General features: G+C 30.6%; 1 protein-coding gene across 3 annotated transcripts in view; it reads left to right on the plus strand.

Annotated features, from left to right (window-relative positions):
* LOC105324599 (multiple epidermal growth factor-like domains protein 10) overlaps nt 1-19,063 on the plus strand; it is a 90,992-nt gene that overhangs the window by 68,631 nt on the left and 3,298 nt on the right. For all 3 annotated transcript variants that reach the window (XM_066069676.1, XM_066069675.1, XM_066069684.1), the window contains 14 exons: nt 7,650-7,787; nt 9,810-9,947; nt 10,328-10,555; nt 12,594-12,848; nt 13,149-13,280; nt 13,706-13,843; nt 14,044-14,175; nt 14,693-14,830; nt 16,077-16,208; nt 16,347-16,484; nt 16,580-16,711; nt 18,044-18,181; nt 18,597-18,734; nt 18,885-19,005. In XM_066069676.1, the coding sequence (XP_065925748.1) occupies nt 7,650-7,787; nt 9,810-9,947; nt 10,328-10,555; nt 12,594-12,848; nt 13,149-13,280; nt 13,706-13,843; nt 14,044-14,175; nt 14,693-14,830; nt 16,077-16,208; nt 16,347-16,484; nt 16,580-16,711; nt 18,044-18,181; nt 18,597-18,734; nt 18,885-19,005 (2,098 nt within the window). The remainder of the gene's footprint in view (nt 1-7,649; nt 7,788-9,809; nt 9,948-10,327; nt 10,556-12,593; nt 12,849-13,148; nt 13,281-13,705; nt 13,844-14,043; nt 14,176-14,692; nt 14,831-16,076; nt 16,209-16,346; nt 16,485-16,579; nt 16,712-18,043; nt 18,182-18,596; nt 18,735-18,884; nt 19,006-19,063) is intronic.

Genomic DNA, 19,063 nt, shown 5'->3' on the forward strand with positions numbered 1-19,063 from the left:
ATATGATATATTGAAGAAGCGCCATTTTTTCTTCCGACTGAAACTTTTGTAACTTGGTTTAAAAGTGTGACAATTTCGCATATAATAGACATTTTTTCCATCACTTCTAAGCAAGCGATGGAGTATCTTTTCTGTTTATTCTCGAACATAGTTGTTACATTGTAGGATCAAGAAACAGTGCATGGTGAAACTTAAGATAAAGAGTAGATAAACTTTGAATGTCATTGTGAAAAGTACGATTGCTTAAAGACTTCAATAAAATTACTTACGTATGAAAATGTTTAATTTTTGTTTTAAATTCAGCTGATAAAGGAAGATGTTGGTTTGTGTTATAAGATTTCATCCTTTATTTAAAATTCCAAACCGTTAACTGTACTCTTTACAAGAATTTGTAAACCTTTAGCATAATATATTTCTCTAAAAAGGTGAACATTACTTTAATTTTATAAAAGGTTCATTTTCTTATCACAGGAGAGCAGAGTATTCTTGCATTAACTGTGCGTTATCTTCTTTGTAACATCTGTCAATGTTATCTACGTTTCAACCATCACTTTTGCGTTAACTTCCTATAAAATTCATTTTTGCCTCTTTTCTTCTTTTTCCAACTTTAGCTTTAAGATGTTACATCCTTCCTCGTCCTTAAATTATGTTATGTAACAACGTTTCAAATATTTGTGGATGAAAGTTGATTTATTTTAACAAAAATCACTAATTCACAAACAAAATTTAGTAGAAAGTTTAGCAAAGGCAATATATTATGATTTATTGTAGTTTTGGTGGGAATTTCTGGGGGAGGGGGGAGGCTTACAAATATAACCAAATATAATGTATTGTAATACAGTGCAGCTGTGATGACACCAAATATCAAATAGATTTATACATGAAACAAGATGTATGTCATGTCAAGTTTACTGGAAAGTGCATATAATGTATAGCTAAGCAAACGAATGAAGTAAAAAAAGCATAGAATTTATCATAATTTAATAATTATTTGTCAATAAAACAAAACCTCACATCAGACTTTTTTAGGATTATGATATGAAATGAAACAGATGCCTTTAACCCACACAAACACTACCTGTTTTAAACCTTAACTTGATTAATTTTTAATTGTCCATTTAAAGGATTCATCAATCCCGCACCTAGTTTTAACAATATCATTTATCAATATGCAGACTTGTTCAAATAATGAATCGTTTAATGAAGATATTTAAGGTGGATCTATACACCAAACAATTGTAGGAAATTTCTGTTGCATGCAGTTGATACTATTGGTGGGAACGGTATTAAACGATATAATACCTTAAAGTACAATGCTCTATTTTCTACCAAAAACATAAAATATCAATCTTGTTCAAGATTATCACTTTTCAAATTTCTAAACATTTTTGAAAATGAATTGTTATAAAGTTGTTTTGAAATAAGAAAACAAAATTAACATGAATTGAGATTGTATAATTAATATGAAACTAAAATATTTGAAAAATTCCTATAAGACAAACTGCTAGAGGGAATCTCAGAAAAAATCAGAACTTATTCGTTGGTAATGAGATGAAAAAAAAAATTGAATAAAATTAAAAAATTAAAAGAAATACTGAACTATTGCAAATATCTTGGTACAGAAGATCCTACTTATAAGATGTCTTCCCTTATTTTACCTGGTTTCAAATATCTTGGGACCAATTTTGTAATTACTAGAAATCACGAGGAAAAGAAAATACTTATAAATTAGTACAATTTGCCAATAAACTACCAAACGCCTGCAATGAAGTAACCGCTTCTACAGTTGGTATTTCAACACGTGTAATACATGTAGGATGTCCCTAAGCTATAATTGAATTTTACCTTGAAGTTTAATAAATACCGTTGAATGTTAATTGTCCGCCATTTTGACCTAGTAAATGTCATTTTCTTGAAGGCCAGCATATTTTCACGGACTCGGCATACTTTAATTATAAAAAATGAAACAAGACTAAATAATAAATACATTGTATTTGCCGTTAAAAGCTAAAAGTTTATTTCGGACTAAATCGGACCAGATAAAATATTAACGCAACCCCCCCCTGCCCCCCTCCCCCCCCCCAAATAAAATACTTAAAACATCGTATATTTGGTATATTTACTTGATGTCGCGCACATAAAGTTCTAATGAACGAGATTTGATGATAAAACTTTATATCGGGTAATATTTCAGAAATAACATTTTATACAATTTAATAATATATGAATCTTTTTTTTTTTATTTTGTACGCAATTTCCCTTTTCATAAAAAAAAACATGAAAAAATATTATGTAAAAACAGCGAGTTTCCGAACAAATTCGTAAAAATTCACGACAGTGAAATTATTCCTTTTTATGGTATTTTATTCTCTCTGTGTTTATCTTTATTGCTTTTTTACAAAGTATTTAAAACAAAACCGATTTTGTATTTATAAAAATTGAACTACCAGAAAATAGATAAAATCCCATTTAAATGTACAAATGTTTTTCTGTCTTAAAGAAAGGCGCAATTAACCTATATATCAAACGGAACTACGTATTACATACAAGTACATGTTTAAAGTTTCTCGTGCTCTTATCACAACTTTCCACACTAAAGAAAGCTACGAAAATGACTCAAATCTGATTTGGGGATCTCAGAACAAGGAAGATGTTAGTCTTACGCACTTAAAAAAAAGTTTGGAGACCAACATGTTTTTTTTGTTTTAAAAGACCTTGAAGAAATGTTTTTGACAAATATTTGTATCGCTTTATGGTTTTCCTTTTCTTCTGCGTACGGTAAGCAAACATTTATAAGTATACTTATTTCTTATTCGTTGTGAATAATGAATTATAAAAGACTTTGAGAGCTAGCTTTGTGTGAGCAATTCACATACCACAATACGATATACTAACTACTTCCCTTTATTTAAAACAAATGCCTTTTAATGCAAAGAAATGTTTGGAAATTATCTTTTTATATACATTCGACGGTTTGTGCCATGGGATATAATTATTGAACTTTCTTGGCGTTTTAACGACGAGGAAAAGGACGGGAATAAGGATTTCATATAACAATGAAATGATTCCATCAATTATCATGATTTTTAATTTTGATCCAAATGACTTTTGACAATATGAATCCTTTTTGCTGCTTAACCTTTTGTAAATAACATTTCGGCGTTCTAAGGCATGATCTTTTATGAAACATTAAAACAATCTTCATCATGTTTTTTAACAAATACATTTTTATGTATAAATCTTAGTACTGACGGGAACCGTTTGCTTTTATGACTTGTTGCACAATATGCTCAGTTTAATTAATTGCATTAATTAAAATGCAATAGTAGCATCGTGACATGGATTTATGGTGACTAATATTTAATCTTCTAATGTAAATATTTCACATATATTTCACATATACTACATTACTTCGAAAACGACATACCAGAACGTTTGCCCCGAGGTAAGAGAAAAGCCCTGGAGTATATGTCGCCCGAAGTGTAAGTCAGCGGGCGACATAACACTTTAGGGCTTTCCTGTCATCGAAGGACACATATGCTGGCAATGTCGCCCTAGAAAACATCAAATATGTTACATACCATTTTTAAACAAACCAAAGCGGTTTACGAAAGTATTTTTCATTTACAAATGTATTTTTCAACAGGTTCATATTTTACAAATCCATGTAGAATCTTTTGAAAAGAGTCAACCGATGCTTTTTAATTTAATAAATTTATAATAAAGCTGTGCTTAAATGTTACTGTAGTGGAATAACTGAAATTTCGGAAGGCTGTCTTATTTTCAACTGTAAAGGCCAAGTTGACGTTTGTTGTTTTTACCAGGATCACGCTTGATTTGATTTCTATCATTGTAATTCTTTTTTTCTTATCAATCAAACAATTGAAGTACCACTGAATTTAAAGCGGTACTGTTTACGTTTCCTTAGCAACTGGTTCTTTAAAGGTCGAACCCAACGCAATAAGTATGCATTAAAATTGCACACGATTGTGATTTATGAGTTTTGGGAGGGCAATAAAACTATTTCCTGTGAAATATAACGTTTCTGATGTGATTAACAGTTTTTTTAGACATGTAAATAAATTATCTCATTGGAGACTTAACGAGAAAACTTATTCGAAATGGCATATGTATGTATCTTAGATAATAGAAAACACATGTGACAAGTCAAAGATACATGGATAATGTAAATAAAACTTTGAAAAGATTTTGTGTTTAAATTGTGTCATGAAGTCAAGGTATTGTATCAGAACCTATACATAGATTCAAGTGGAGAGTGCATTAAGCATCAGTCATGACAAAAACGTAAGTCATTCATGGAATTGCTAGCTACATGTACAGGTATAATAAGGGTGAATAAATACATTTGGCTTAGGTTTATTTGTACAAAAATTAATAGCATATTTTTACATTTATTAATCTCAGAACAACGTCTCACACAATACAGGGACACTGACTGAACATAAAGCAATAGGGGGATAAGATAGAGTTATCTCTCTTGGAATTTTGAACCAACGCATATAATATTCGCCCGTTTTATTTTCGCTTCTTTCGCCCTCGTTGTCAAGGGACAAATTTAAGACTGGGCGAATTACGCTGTCTCAATCTATCTCTCTTAAGGTAGTACAAAACAGATAAGCTAAATATTTCCTATCATTCAATTTTCTGAAATATTTATATTTTGTTCTTTGGAATGAAATCTTTAAATATGTAAAATTGGAAAAAAAACCCAATCCAACCCGACAGTGTATGATCACATTGTCCCAAACAGACCATTTGAATCTCCTCTTTGAATGGGATGTAAAATGAAATAGTCATTGTTATTATAATTTCCTATGCCATTAAGTTGTTTTGCAATATATTATAAATGTTTGTGCTGCTATTTTTACAGGAGACCTTTTTGTTACTTAAAGATACTGAAATAAATTCTAACTTGTAACTTATGATAATTTCTGATGCAATATAATGAAAAACTAGCGCTTGCAAATTCTCTTTTAAGACGAAAATTAGCAGCACTTAACGGTCTCTAAAAAGAAAACGTATCATTTAAATTTGAATACATTTAACAGTATGATTGTCACGACACTGTAATTAAAATATATCAAACTAAAGAAAATGTACCTATTGGTTTTAAATTGATTAAGGTTTAAGTATATTTGAGGGAGGTAAACATTGATAAAAATCCTAGATGACGTCATATTTGACCTTTGACCTATTGATATAACCTTGAAATTTGTTTAACATAAAGCCAAAAAAAATGGTTTTGGTTGTGTTAAAATTCAGGTCTTTACTTTGAAAAGAACACAAGTTACGCATTTTTAAATGATATAAGGCTAAAATGCACAAAAATCATTTAAACATCATCCACATGTATGTTTCAAATTTATCAAAATACGTTGACCATAATTTTTTTTTCGGTCTTGGGTAATTGGTGGATATGATTTATATATTTTTTAAGATAATGGATGGAAATAATTTTTACATAATATTAAGTGACTGTCATTATTTTGTTTATTTGAAAAAAATGTTTCAAATAGATCATTTCAGGGGTGTTTTGTATTACCTTAAAACACATCTATGTCTGGGCGAATTCAAGAGGAGCTGAAACTGTTTGCAAGAGTAAAAGAGTAGAAGGGCGAAATTACACAGGGCGAATGTTACCCTGTATACAGTACTTTTTTCTTTTTTTTTATTAATTTTGTATTTTCCTTGGGTCACCTGACAAAAATTCTTCTAAATTGCTCCATTTGCATATGCCGGTTTTTTTATCATAATTTTTCACACTCATAACACTCATAGATTCTTCTTATCTGTTGATTTGTTCGTCCAATATAGAAACTAATTTTAAAATTTTAAAATAAATTTTGTCAAAGGTAATGTAAACAAGTTATGCCTAAATACATCAATAGTTCACATGTACATTGTGTTCATGTTAAAGTTTACAATAATTCCATTTATCTGTATTCATTAACAAAACCAGGGTTACAAAACAGGACAAAATTCAAGGTAACCGAAGCCATATAATTAGTAATGTGATAATCTTCATACAGAATGTGTCATTTATTCACCCCCGTGTGAAACATTATAATTGTATATTTTTCTATAATGCAACGTATAAAAGTGCCTCTAAAAAGACTACAGTAAATGGCAATGATCGTTTTCAGTTGCACAGGCATAAAGTTAATAAGAATTGCATGTTATATGAATAAATTGCTCTAGTTTAAAATCTCATCAAAATCACGGATATTGAGATCAGAAAGCCGGGATGCCTGACTCAAGTACAGAATTTTAGAAAAGGGAGAAGAGATTATATTTAGAAAATTTTAAAGCAGAGCCGAAAATCATCAGACATTTTAAAACGGCGCATCTTTATTTAACTGATAATTATATCACTTGGGTTTAATTTTTATTCAACAGAAAACTTGGCACTAAATAAACCAGCTTATGAAGAGTACCCATTCTATAATGTTTATATTGATGCCAGCAAGGCTGTTGATGGACTTAAGACTGATCTGCGAGGTAGAGCAGGACAATGTTCAGTGTCAGCCCTAGGTCAACCTACCTCCACCTGGTGGGTAAATCTGACCAGTACCCGCAGTATCCACGACATCCGGATCTATTACAGGACGGGTAATCTATATTGGGGTATGTTACTAAAAATTGTCTGATAATTAAAATTATAGATGCAGGTTATCAGCAAACAATAAAAGAACCTCCACCTGGTGGGTAAATATGACCAGTATACGTAGTATCCACGACATCCGGATCTATTACAGGACAGACATTGTATTTTTTTGGGGTGTGTTCCTTAAAATGTCAGATAAATTAAATTATTTATAAATAAAGGAACATGTAAACAAATGGAATTTTTATCACTAAGGGTGATGTGTTGATTGTGTGGTTTAGAAAACCTGTAACATTACCGTACAGTATTTCATTTTGTTTCATGTATCTTTCTCTATAGAAAAGCATAGAGAATTGACAAAATTCTCGATGATTGTTGATTATTTTAGATGCATCAAACGGATATACGTCGAGGTTTCTGGGATTTTCTATATACGTCTCAAATACAACAAACAAGTCGGAGGGAAAACTTTGCTACAAAGACACCAACTTTACTCTAAGCACGATACCAGCTGTCTTTAACACCACCTGCTTTGTTCATGGTCAATACGTCCTATACTACAACGAGAGACTACCAGGAGTTATCTATCCTAGTGGTTATTCTGACTACGCCTTTAACGACCTCTGTGAAGTAGAAGTCTATGGTAAACAATTTAATGTTTACTAGTTTGTTTATAATATTAGCTTGTATGTCACTAATAGTTTTATCCTAAACTTAAGTGTTACACTCGAAATATGTGAGGTTATCTGGAATTTTTTTTAAAAAGCCGTCCTCTTTTATCACTTATAAACGTTTTCAATTTTTAAAAATACATTTATGCTTTTGATAATCCCTCTTTTTTTATTTATTTGATTTACATACCAAAGCAGGTGACTAATGTATCAAAACATTGTTGTGTTTATATCCAGAATTACAATTGCATACAATTGCACCCTAATGTTTTCGCATTGCATTGATAGAGCTGATCAGTGATAAAACATGTCGGTCATTCCTTTACAAATGTAAATGAATATTCTAATCTTAGACTGTATCAATAACAAATATGGAGACGGATGCCAAACAAACTGTGGACATTGTTTGAACATGAGTCAGTGTCACCATATAAATGGAACTTGTTTTGACGGCTGCGATCCTGGATATGAAGGCCAAAAGTGTATTCAGGGTACGTAACTATAAACATGTGCTGGTATTACATTTCTTGTATGGCTTTAATCCTTATATTTAACTTTTGCATATTGTTATCAAAAACTCTTCATGATTATTTACCAGTTAATAGTATCAAAATACCCATACATATACGAAGTATCTTTCATTTTTGATACATAATGTAGAAAAAAAGTTTCTATAATTAATCAATAAAGCTTAGCAAAGTAGGCAGTTTTATGTTAATCTAATAGCTATGAATAGTAATACCTAGGACCACTTTCCCTGCACACAGTCTCGGTTTTTAGGTCATAATTCCCACCTCTAATGTCCGAAAGCTAAAATGAGCTTTCTTCATCACAATTTAACGTACAATATGTACATCCATCCGTTCGTCAGTATTTTTTTTCTCTTTCATACATGTAGTTTCAATACCGATTCACTATTATTTAATCAAACCTGGCAATAAGTGTTCTGCCTATCACGCTTTTAGCCATGGATTAAAGGATTAAAAAAATAAAAAACAATAAAATCGTTTATCTTATGGTTTAAAGTTCTTTTCGAAAACCACATTCAAGTTATAAAACACGTTGGCATGATTTATCAAAATGTTGTATGAATCAATTGGTACTCTGTATATTAGAATATCAACAAACAAATTTCAAAGACTTTACTCTCAATTTTGAAATAAATAAAATTTAAGTTTAACTGTTTTTTTAACATTTCATATATGAGTACAACATACACGTCAAGTTAGAATAGAGATTCCTCAAGTTCAACAGGGTTGTGTCAGCCATAGGTTATGTTTTGATATTGTTTGGGGGGTTTGAAGTTGTAATCAGCTTACATTTTCTATACTTCTTCACCAATAGTTACTTAACCAGTTCATATCAAACTTAGCACAACGCATCTACGAATAAGGAATACAATAAAGTTGATGTTTAGTATATGTTTTTATCAAGATTTCGATCTGTAGATAGGCTGCAATCCTAAAACATTTCATAAACTTCATGATATAATGGAGACTTAGTCTGTTCAAGAAAAACTCACTTAGGTTCTGAAAACTAGGACCAATAAAAGATTCGGTATTTGTTTTGAAATGTACAAATAACAACGTAAATGTATGGTCTTGAAAAACTCCTGAAAAAACTGTTGTGAGACCCAATTTATTTCTTTAATAGATTTTTTATCCAAGTTTTATATAATGTAAATCAGTGAATGGAAAAGGAAAATCAATTAAAAAAATTACATGATCATCGACTTCCTTATTTGGGGGCGTTTCAGAATTTGGGTACGAAAATTCTCAGATATAATAGAAAGTAATGGAAATGTTTTGAGGTTTGGTATAAAAACGGATATTTTAAAAATTCTGAAAATTCATTTGTAATATTAAAAAGTCAATTAGCTTACCAATGCAATGTTCACTGCGTGGTTCATTTTATTATAGAAAGATCATTTAAAAAGGACATAATTAATTATTGCCTGACGTTACATTAACTGCTATCTATATAACTATTGTAAGGTTAAGGTATAAATTCAATTTCTACCAGATTTCTGAACTATAAACTGACTTTGGACGTTTTAGTACTTATAAACCTTTGAAACATAACGGACTCGTCGCATACAGAGGAAATTCGGATTATTTTTTGTGTCTTAAATTTTTCCACTTGAAATATTTCGGCATCACAAGTTATGTTTAGTAGAACTTATTCTGATGTACGTAATTACGACAGTCATAATCATAGCATATGCGCGGATTCCTGCCCAGAGGTTCGAAATCTTGAATTGGATCCGTCGTCCTTAATAGGTAGAGGTGGTTCAGATTTATTCATATTTTTTTTAATGACTGCGAAAACTGAGAATAATTGTACAAAGAGATATTATTTATGTAGTATACTTAGTAATAAGCTAAAAATATATTTTGGTTATAAGACTGTGTTGGTCTTGAGAACAATATTATTATTGCGTTTAAAATATTTTCTTTGAACAACTCTATAAGTTTGCACCAATTGCTTTAAACTTTCTTTTTTTTCTTTTATAGAATGTCAAAATAGATCATATGGTTACCGATGCCAGAGGAAATGCGGACATTGTTTAAACAGCTCCAAATGTGATCACGTTGATGGAACTTGTTTAAATGGATGTGCAGAGGGATACGGAGGACGCACATGTAACCTAGGTTGTATTTAGGTTACTTGCCACCTTGTACTAAGTTCCAGATACAAACAACGTAAAACAGATATATACCAAGTCTTCTTAATTAGAGATATGAATATATAAAACGGTGTATCATACGATTTTAGGAGAGAAATATGTAAATGTGCGTTACACAATTATTCGAGGGAAATTGTCTCTAATAGTTATTATTTTTTGGTCTATGTTAGGTTAAAATTTTGTATGATGCATAATAACGGTGATATTTTATTTTGCAAATTTACAAGAAGCGAGATTTTATATGCATTCCCAAAACTTCTGTGATACGAAATAAGAGTTCAACATTTGTGAGACACTTCTTTTCGTTAAAAGGCTCAAATAGTGATGATCTAAATAATTTTACAGTTAACTTGGCTCTACGCAAACCAGCATATGAGGAGAAAATATACATCCATGATAACGTTAATGCCGGCAATGCTGTGGATGGAAACAAATCAAACTTGAACGGTTTAGGAGGAGAGTGTTCAATATCAGCTGAGAAACAACGCACTGCCACCTGGTGGGTTAATCTAGAGAGCATCTATAGCATCCATAACATTCGTATCTATCACAGGACCGAGAATTTACCCTTGGGTACGTACAAATATATCAGTAATATTTTTACAAGCATAAATAATTAAAAATAATTTTTTTTTGTTGTATATTAATAATACAACTGCTGATATATTATAGTTATTGTTTTAGCAGGTAAAAGGATCAAAAGAAATAAAAGATATTGCTAAAAAAAATAATAATTATATAGACAGCGATCAGATTAGAATACTATCTGTTTTCCAATTTTTGGTGTATTGATCAAACTTTCAGAGCCTATATGCCAAATGCTATGGGATTTAATATTTCTAAACAAGGGGGAATAAATTGAATTGAAATGTGTTGTAATAAATACACAAAGTCTTTATGCAAAGAATTCAAACGTTAAAAAGCAAGTTAAAAATTGTTTTTTAATGTAAAGGGTACACGTTAAATTTTTTTTAATTAAAAAACGATGTCTAAGAGAGCCATTTATACTCGAGGAACAATTTCTGCAGAGAATTACTGATTCACTACTGCAATATTTGTGCTCACGTATGGAGCACTTTTTATGATGCATATAACGCCAACAATCTTAATATACATGTACACTATATATACACAATATAATACTCAGGTATTATTTCCAGATTTGTTATTACCTGTAAAATAATACGGAACATTGTCATAACTTATCCAAAACTTATTGCATGTTAAGTTATTAAAGAAGTCACATTTATAACTTATTTAACAAAAATTAAAGGTCATATCGTTGATAAGTCAGGGATTAATGGTCAGTGAGCCATACTGGTTAATTTATATCATTATTATATAAAAAATTTAGGAGAATTCCTGAAGTTGAATGAAATAAGTTAAACTTTAAAGAATAACTGTAAAATGGATGACGATGTCATTAGGTGTCGGTGGCATAAGTACATGTACGCATTTCTGATATTTAATATGCATTTATAGTCTGTCCTAAGATATTTATGCTGCACATTTGGACGCTTTTTTATAGGAAAGGGAAAATTTCCAAGAAAATTTCATTTACACTTTATCATTTTTCACGCGGAATAATTCACAGGAATTAAAACCAATTTCCTACGGAGATTTATTTTGGGGAATGTTTACATCTTTTATCCATTCGAAAGTCACTCGCGCAATTGTTCAACGTTATCACCCGGGGTTGCTGCAATACATAATCCCCGTAGACAGCACATTTTAAGCCGTGTATTGAAACCTGATAAGCTAACAGGGACGTTTCAACCGAGAAGCCTTGGAAATTGTTCATACTTTGGAATGAACATCATTTGAACCCTGAGGTATTTATAAATATCGAGTAATTAGGCAAAATGCGAATCGAGGATATCTTGGGACAAAGTATAGGTTCGTTTTTTTAATCAAATCTTAGAGTATTAAAGAGTGAAGGTCCTTTGGATACAATACTAGATTTGAAAAAGCTGGGGATATGTCAGTACCTGAAAGGAAGGCCTAAATGTTATCTTTCTTATGAAAATTATTGCTTCATAGAAATTTAGATCATCTTTCAGGAATATGAAAAGTATTATTTTTGACAACATATCAATTACGAAAGGGTTTTTGTATTTTCTTTGCTTTGCAAGACCGTAAGGTCGTATTGGACACTTCCATGTTGTGACGTTTTGTTCATCGAAAAAAAACAATAAATAAAATGAAGTGTAGTTATATAAGTATTTTCTTTCCAAATATTGTCACCTAACAGTGTAGCGCAGTGGGTGAGCGTTTACTACATATCTGTAAGTCATGAGTTCGAATCCCGCTCGGGGTTTTACAATTTTTACCTCTCCATATATTTTTAAAAGCTATTTTTGATAAGATATTGTAAAATTTGAAAATTCTAAATCGGTGAGATACTGTTCATTATAATGTACTTTAGTCCACATTAATATCGACAGCTGTCCCATACAACCTTAAATTGATTTTTTTTACTCAGATTGTTTTGATCTAGTTCGCTAGAAAGTAGTTTTGAAACGAGTGGATAGTTCTTTATCTTGCTTTATTTTTTTTACTGTTTTATTCATTGTGGTATGTTATGTGAGCATAAAGCATATTTTTATTGAAGGTCCATTTAACGGGCATACAGCGAGATCTCTGGGATTCTCTATATACGTATCTAACACAACAGCCAAGTCGGATGGAAAACTTTGCTACAAAGACTGGAACTTCACTACAAGCACGATACCAGCTGTCTTTAACACCACCTGCTTTGTTCATGGTCAATATGTCATTTACTACAACGAGAGACTACCAGGAGTTGACTATCCTAGTGGTTATTCTGACTACGCCTATAACGAACTCTGTGAAGTGGAAGTCTATGGTAAACATGTTTATGTTTATAGTTTCGTTGTAGAATGTTTAATTTGCATTTTTAATTAACAATAAAGATTAAATAAACTTCAAAACACAATTTATAAATTTTGTATGGATTGTTATCAATAGGTACGTAAACATTTCAGTAATCTTATCTCTTTCATTGACAAATTTGATCAAACTGATCAATTTACAACCTTCATTAAGTTTGCATTTGATTAACTGGAAAACTAGTACAATGTATCAATGTATCACAATGTTTATAATGACATGGCATAGTAAAAATGTCGTTTTTTATTATACCTAGGTTGTCCCCGACCCGGGTACTATGGTATTGGCTGTAACCTCCCCTGTCCTGACAACTGTCGATACTGTCACATCGAGACGGGCACCTGTCAGGGATGTAAACCTGGATACAAGGGACACCAGTGTGAATTGGGTATGATATAGCGACACTCAAAAAAAAAATACTGTAGTTTTCTACTCTTTAATCATTTATGATAAATAATTCATTTTTATAGTCATTATTTTTCAAATTTAACTTGTTTCTAAAATGTCATTAACTTGTTTCTAATATTGTCATTAACTTATGATATAGATCAAGATGTAAATAATGAGAACCGTAATTTATTTTTATGATTAACTAATTTATTATTTATTATATGTCATGGTATATATAATGTTTAATATTAATTGTTATCCCTGTTTTTCTGAAATATAAATTTATTTTCATGTTTATCTCAATTATTATCAATTATAAAAAAATGTCATAATTTCGTTTTAAAGAACTTTTGTTAAAATTTTATTTCAAATACATATAACTGTAATTTTATGTTTGTGCTCTCATTCGTTCTTTCATCACAGAATGTGACAAAGGATGGTATGGAGACGGATGCCAAAGACAATGCGGACATTGTATAAACATAACGCAATGTGACTACTTGCATGGGACTTGCTCACAGGGGTGTGAAGTGGGGTATAAAGGTCAAACGTGTGATCAAGGCGAGTTGATTAACCTAAATACTCTGTTCTGTCTGTATATTTTTAATTGGCCATTTTGACAATGACAATTTTCTCAATGAAGTTGTCAATGTTTTTAAAACCCCTCTTTATATCATGCAGTCACTCTTTTTTATTGTTAACTCAAGCCAAAATGTTAATTACTTAGATTAGCATGAACGGGTTTTATTCATTTTTTGAAGAGTGCCAGGATGGATACTTTGGTGAAAACTGTGCTCGGAAATGTCCTGCTAACTGTCACAGCTGTAATAAAAAATCTGGACTTTGTGATCTTGGGTGTCATCCGGGATGGAAAGGGACACATTGTACAGAAAGTATGTATCGTGATAATTCATCAGGCTATACGAATATTCAAGCATTATATATTCAAGATTTGGTACTACCCAATCATGTTATATGTCTGAAACGCACATATATTAATTAATAAATTATTATTATCATTTTAAGCTCATTTAGTATCAAAAGCATATAAACTGATAGACTTGAAATATTTAAGTCAGTTTATCTTACTAAACCAAGAATGGCAAGAGAAATTTTTAATATACATAAGATAATAAATTGATATCTGAATTATTTGCAATGTATCTTTAAACCATATCTTTGCTCTTTATTAAACGTGTTGCCCTTCTGATTTACACACAATCTGATTTGGAAGAAAAAAATACATTATATTTATTTAGTTCCTTTGATTTAAAGCTGAACGTCGGTCGTTTAACACTGTCTAAGTTGTATAACATTCAGAAAATATGATTTAAAATCTTAGTATCTTGAGATTTATATATCAGTAAATAATTTTATACACTTTTAATTGGAGTTACTATTTTTTTATAGAATGCAATGGCGGGCTTTTTGGAGCGAACTGTAGCACACCTTGTGGACACTGTCTTAATAACAAACAGTGTCATCATCTATACGGAACATGTGCAAAGGGATGTGACCCAGGGTATATGGGAGACGACTGCACGGAAGGTAGAGTTACTTTCTTTTATTATTAAGTTAATAATGGTTTACATGTATAACTTTGGAACGTAGTGGAACAAGTGTTTGTTTTATGAAAACGAATAACTGAAGAACACTTTGTACAACGCACTGTGAACAACCAATATGAGAAAAAGTTAAAAAAAAAAATGTTTTCAACATGTAGTTTTCCGTAATCATTTTATTAGGTTAAGCTTCAAAATTGAGGTTAACATTTTCACTCAGAGAACCAGTGACTCTGATTAAAGATCAGGCACTGAAATTAAAAATATCCGTGACGTACTTTAAAGACTACAAACGTCATTAATTTAAGAAATTGTAGCACAGGAACCTTAATCTACATTCACCGTTAACGACGTATGATTTAAGTTTAGCCTACAAAGTCAGTTTTGAAGGTTTTCGAATGAAAAATAATAAATATTGGCAGATTCTTATTGCATGAAAAAAGATAAAAAGGACAACGCCTGGTGTTGGGATAACCAATTCATTTGTGTGCTATTTTCACAAAAATTCAAATGTTCATGAAAATGATACCTTGTATCAATTGTTAATCAAACTATCTATTGTAAATATAGCTAAGTTTAGGAATTATATCATGTAGCAAAATATATCTTTTAAACTATAAATAATATTGATTTTTTTCCCCAATACATTTCAAAGGATTTTAATAATGTTGAATAAGAATTGATATGAAAAACTTAGCCAATGATTATAATTGAACTTTCATAAAAAATAGTTGCGTAAAAAAGAGAAAAATATCATTAAACGTATTCTCAATAAGTCATCGCTATCATTTGATGAATTTCATCGTGGCTGTGTGTTTCACAGTATAGATTCTAATTCGTTCCAAGTGAAATAAGGACGAATTATAAGCCAACAAATGGGATTTAAAGTTCAACACTGTTTTAGTTGACAATTTACAATGTTGTTTATATATATTTTTATATATATATATATATATATATATATATATATATATATATATATATATATATATATATATATATATATATATATATATATATATATATATATATATATATATAATGATTCCGTTTCCAAGGGTCATCTACCACTAACTTGTGGAAGTAACACGTACAACGTCAGGCCTTTCACTCATCTAATTTGTCCAACAAAAATGTTACATTTGAAATTTATACCTATTGTTGAGAAAACTTTACTTAAAAAATTCTGTATCATTTTATATACACTAATTTTCCCTGCTTACTTTTTGTAGAATGCACTGATGGTTATTTTGGTCCAAACTGTCGTGAATCATGCAACGAAACGTGCAAAAGCTGTAATAAGTCCTCGGGTGTCTGTAAATACGGCTGTAAACCAGGATGGAAGGGCGACTTTTGTGAAACAAGTAATAATGATATTATCTAGAAAGTTATGCTTTCTTTTTCCTACATGTAAATTTTCTATATAACAATATGTTTATAATGAAACTTTTAAATAGCAGGAGAGAATTTAAGATAAATGATTTTGACGATATGCATTTCAGTTTGTGATGACCATTTTTATGGAGAAAATTGCAGTGTGCCGTGCGGGAATTGTTTAAAAAATGAGCAGTGTCATCACTTGAATGGAACGTGTTTTAATGGGTGCATGAGTGGCTTTAAGGGCTCAGAATGCATAGAAGGTAACAATTTTCAAAGGTGTTGCTTCCGAGATCCAAATAACAGACAATAATGTTCATTGCTCAAAAAGATTGCCTCCATCGTATTTCTTCTGTAGAGTGCCAAGATGGATATTTTGGAGAAAACTGTATACGGGAATGCCCTGATAAATGCTACAGCTGTAACAAATCTTCTGGACTTTGTGATCAAGGATGTCATCCGGGATGGAAGGGGACATATTGTACAGAAGGTATTTATCGTAATCAGTCATTAGGCTAGTAGGTTAATCATTCAACAAACATTAGTATTAAAGTTATGACACTGTTCAATGCCTGTAAGCAGCAAGTATGAAATTTATATTGTCTGAAACAAACGCAAAGAGATAAACACATACATGTACACACTTTTACTTTCTTCATTATCCTTCTCTTTTCGTATTTAAAGCAAATGAATAGTAAAACCTAAAAAAAAAATCAAGTCAACTAATCTCAAGATGGCAAGAATGTTAAATATAAGGAAACACATTGTATTGAAATTCTCGTTTCATTGTCGATTTGATCATTTTATTGCGCTTAAGCTAGCCAACATGATAGAAACAGACAGTCTTAAATCTTAGAATTAGATGGCCTCGTAAACTGTGAATGTTAATGTATTTGCAACACCTGTGTCAAATGATGTTCTTGACATAGTTGCCTTATATAATTAAAATAGTTTTCAATTTAAGTCTTTATGAAAAAAATTTATCATAATGCGCGAACAAAACACTCAAATACCTATAAGACACGCTGTATAATCTGAAACTGTAATAATAACAGTTAAAGTTAGAATATAAATATCAGAACAAAACTATAATAGAATTGATAATGCTGAAAATTCATTATTAATTCAGCTAAACACTACTAAACATAAGTAAGACATAGATCAAATTAACATTATATCCGCTATTTAAACTCTTATAGATGTAAATATTTTATATTATTTATGTCGCACATTCGATAACAAGGTTTTTGATCTGATTTACTGTATTCAGGGTTATTTTCGTTCTGTGTTATTTTTGTCCTTCTACTTTTACAAATGGTTTCGCCCAGTCTTGATTTCTTACTACCCTTTATATTAATACAGTTATTCAAACATTGTTTTTAATTCGTTCAGTCTTAATTATTCTACTGAGAGCAAAAGGGGCGAAAATAAGACAAGCGGATTAATTCCCTGTATACCGTATTAAGTTTTTATGTGAACTTGCGTATAATGAGAGTGGAGTCATGCGACTTATTTCATGGGGAGTTATTAAACGCTTTCGGGTTTTTTTTTTATTTCAAATCAGAAATAGATAATATATTAATATACGACTGGTTTCAAATGTGTAATTTGAAGGCATTATATATACTTACATAAGACCTTAAGAATGTTCATTTTATTTCTACGTAAAGGACAAACAGTACTAAGTGTTATCGTCTCTTTCTGCCGTAGAAGTCTTTAATACCTCATGCAAAATAAAAGAAATAAAAAAAAAAGAAGTAGCAAAAAAAAAACGAAAAATACTAAATTCATGCTTTTATTGCATTGACTTTTTTATTCATAGAATGTGATGGTGAGCTTTACGGAATGAACTGTAGCATGCCATGTGGACACTGTCTTAATCACCAACAATGTCATCATATAAACGGAACATGTGTAACTGGATGTGGCCCAGGGTACATTGGAAATACTTGCACCGAAGGTTAGAAAAAACTTGGATTTACAATTCATCGTTGTTTTAACTAATGTTTCGCGCTAAACAACATATTTTTAATTTCAAAATGTAGAATAAAAAACTTTTATAATATCAATAAATTTCCCAAAATATCAAAGTAAGGTAATTGCAGAAGGAATCATATTTTAAATCTAATAGCAATATAAAAAAAAAATATTTATTTATTTTAATAAAGTCTCAAATCTTTTATTTTCCAAGACCAATGCGTTTCTGTAAAAGTATATACTATTGAAGATCGTGATATTTGGTCAATAACGATTTATATTTAAGTCAAGTCATATATCGATTAAAACATATTGAAATTATAATTTACACATGTCGTGATAATTGTTAATTTATGATAAATGACCATTTGTGTTTCTTTTGAAATTTTTCTTAATAGCTTGTAGTAACAACACGTATGGACTCCTTTGTTTGTTGACTTGTGGTAACTGCATTGACAAACAACAATGTCATCACGTGACCGGAAAATGCCCAGAAGGATGCGCTGTAGGATTTCAAGGAAAAAAGTGTGACAAAGGTAGTTTTATTTTGCACTTTATCAGCAATACATTATAAAATTTTAATATAATGGAAGCATCAATACATGAATATAGAATTTTTTAAAATTTTGACGTCAAATTATTAACTATATGCTGAAATTTTTTTCATTTTTTAATTTTACTTACAGTACAGTGTACAGTACAGTGTCTCCAACCGTCAGCAGAGCCAGCTGACCATCCCTCAATTACTTACAGTGTTTCTGCATTGCTCGCCGTCTGTGTCATCGTTATCATTTTTCTTACCTTAAGGTAAGATCTTTGGAATAACATATAATTAATATCAATTAGAATTCAAAGTTTATGAATG

This window comes from Magallana gigas, chromosome 1, assembly GCF_963853765.1.
Source record: "Magallana gigas chromosome 1, xbMagGiga1.1, whole genome shotgun sequence".
In the NCBI taxonomy this organism is placed as follows: domain Eukaryota; kingdom Metazoa; phylum Mollusca; class Bivalvia; order Ostreida; family Ostreidae; genus Magallana; species Magallana gigas.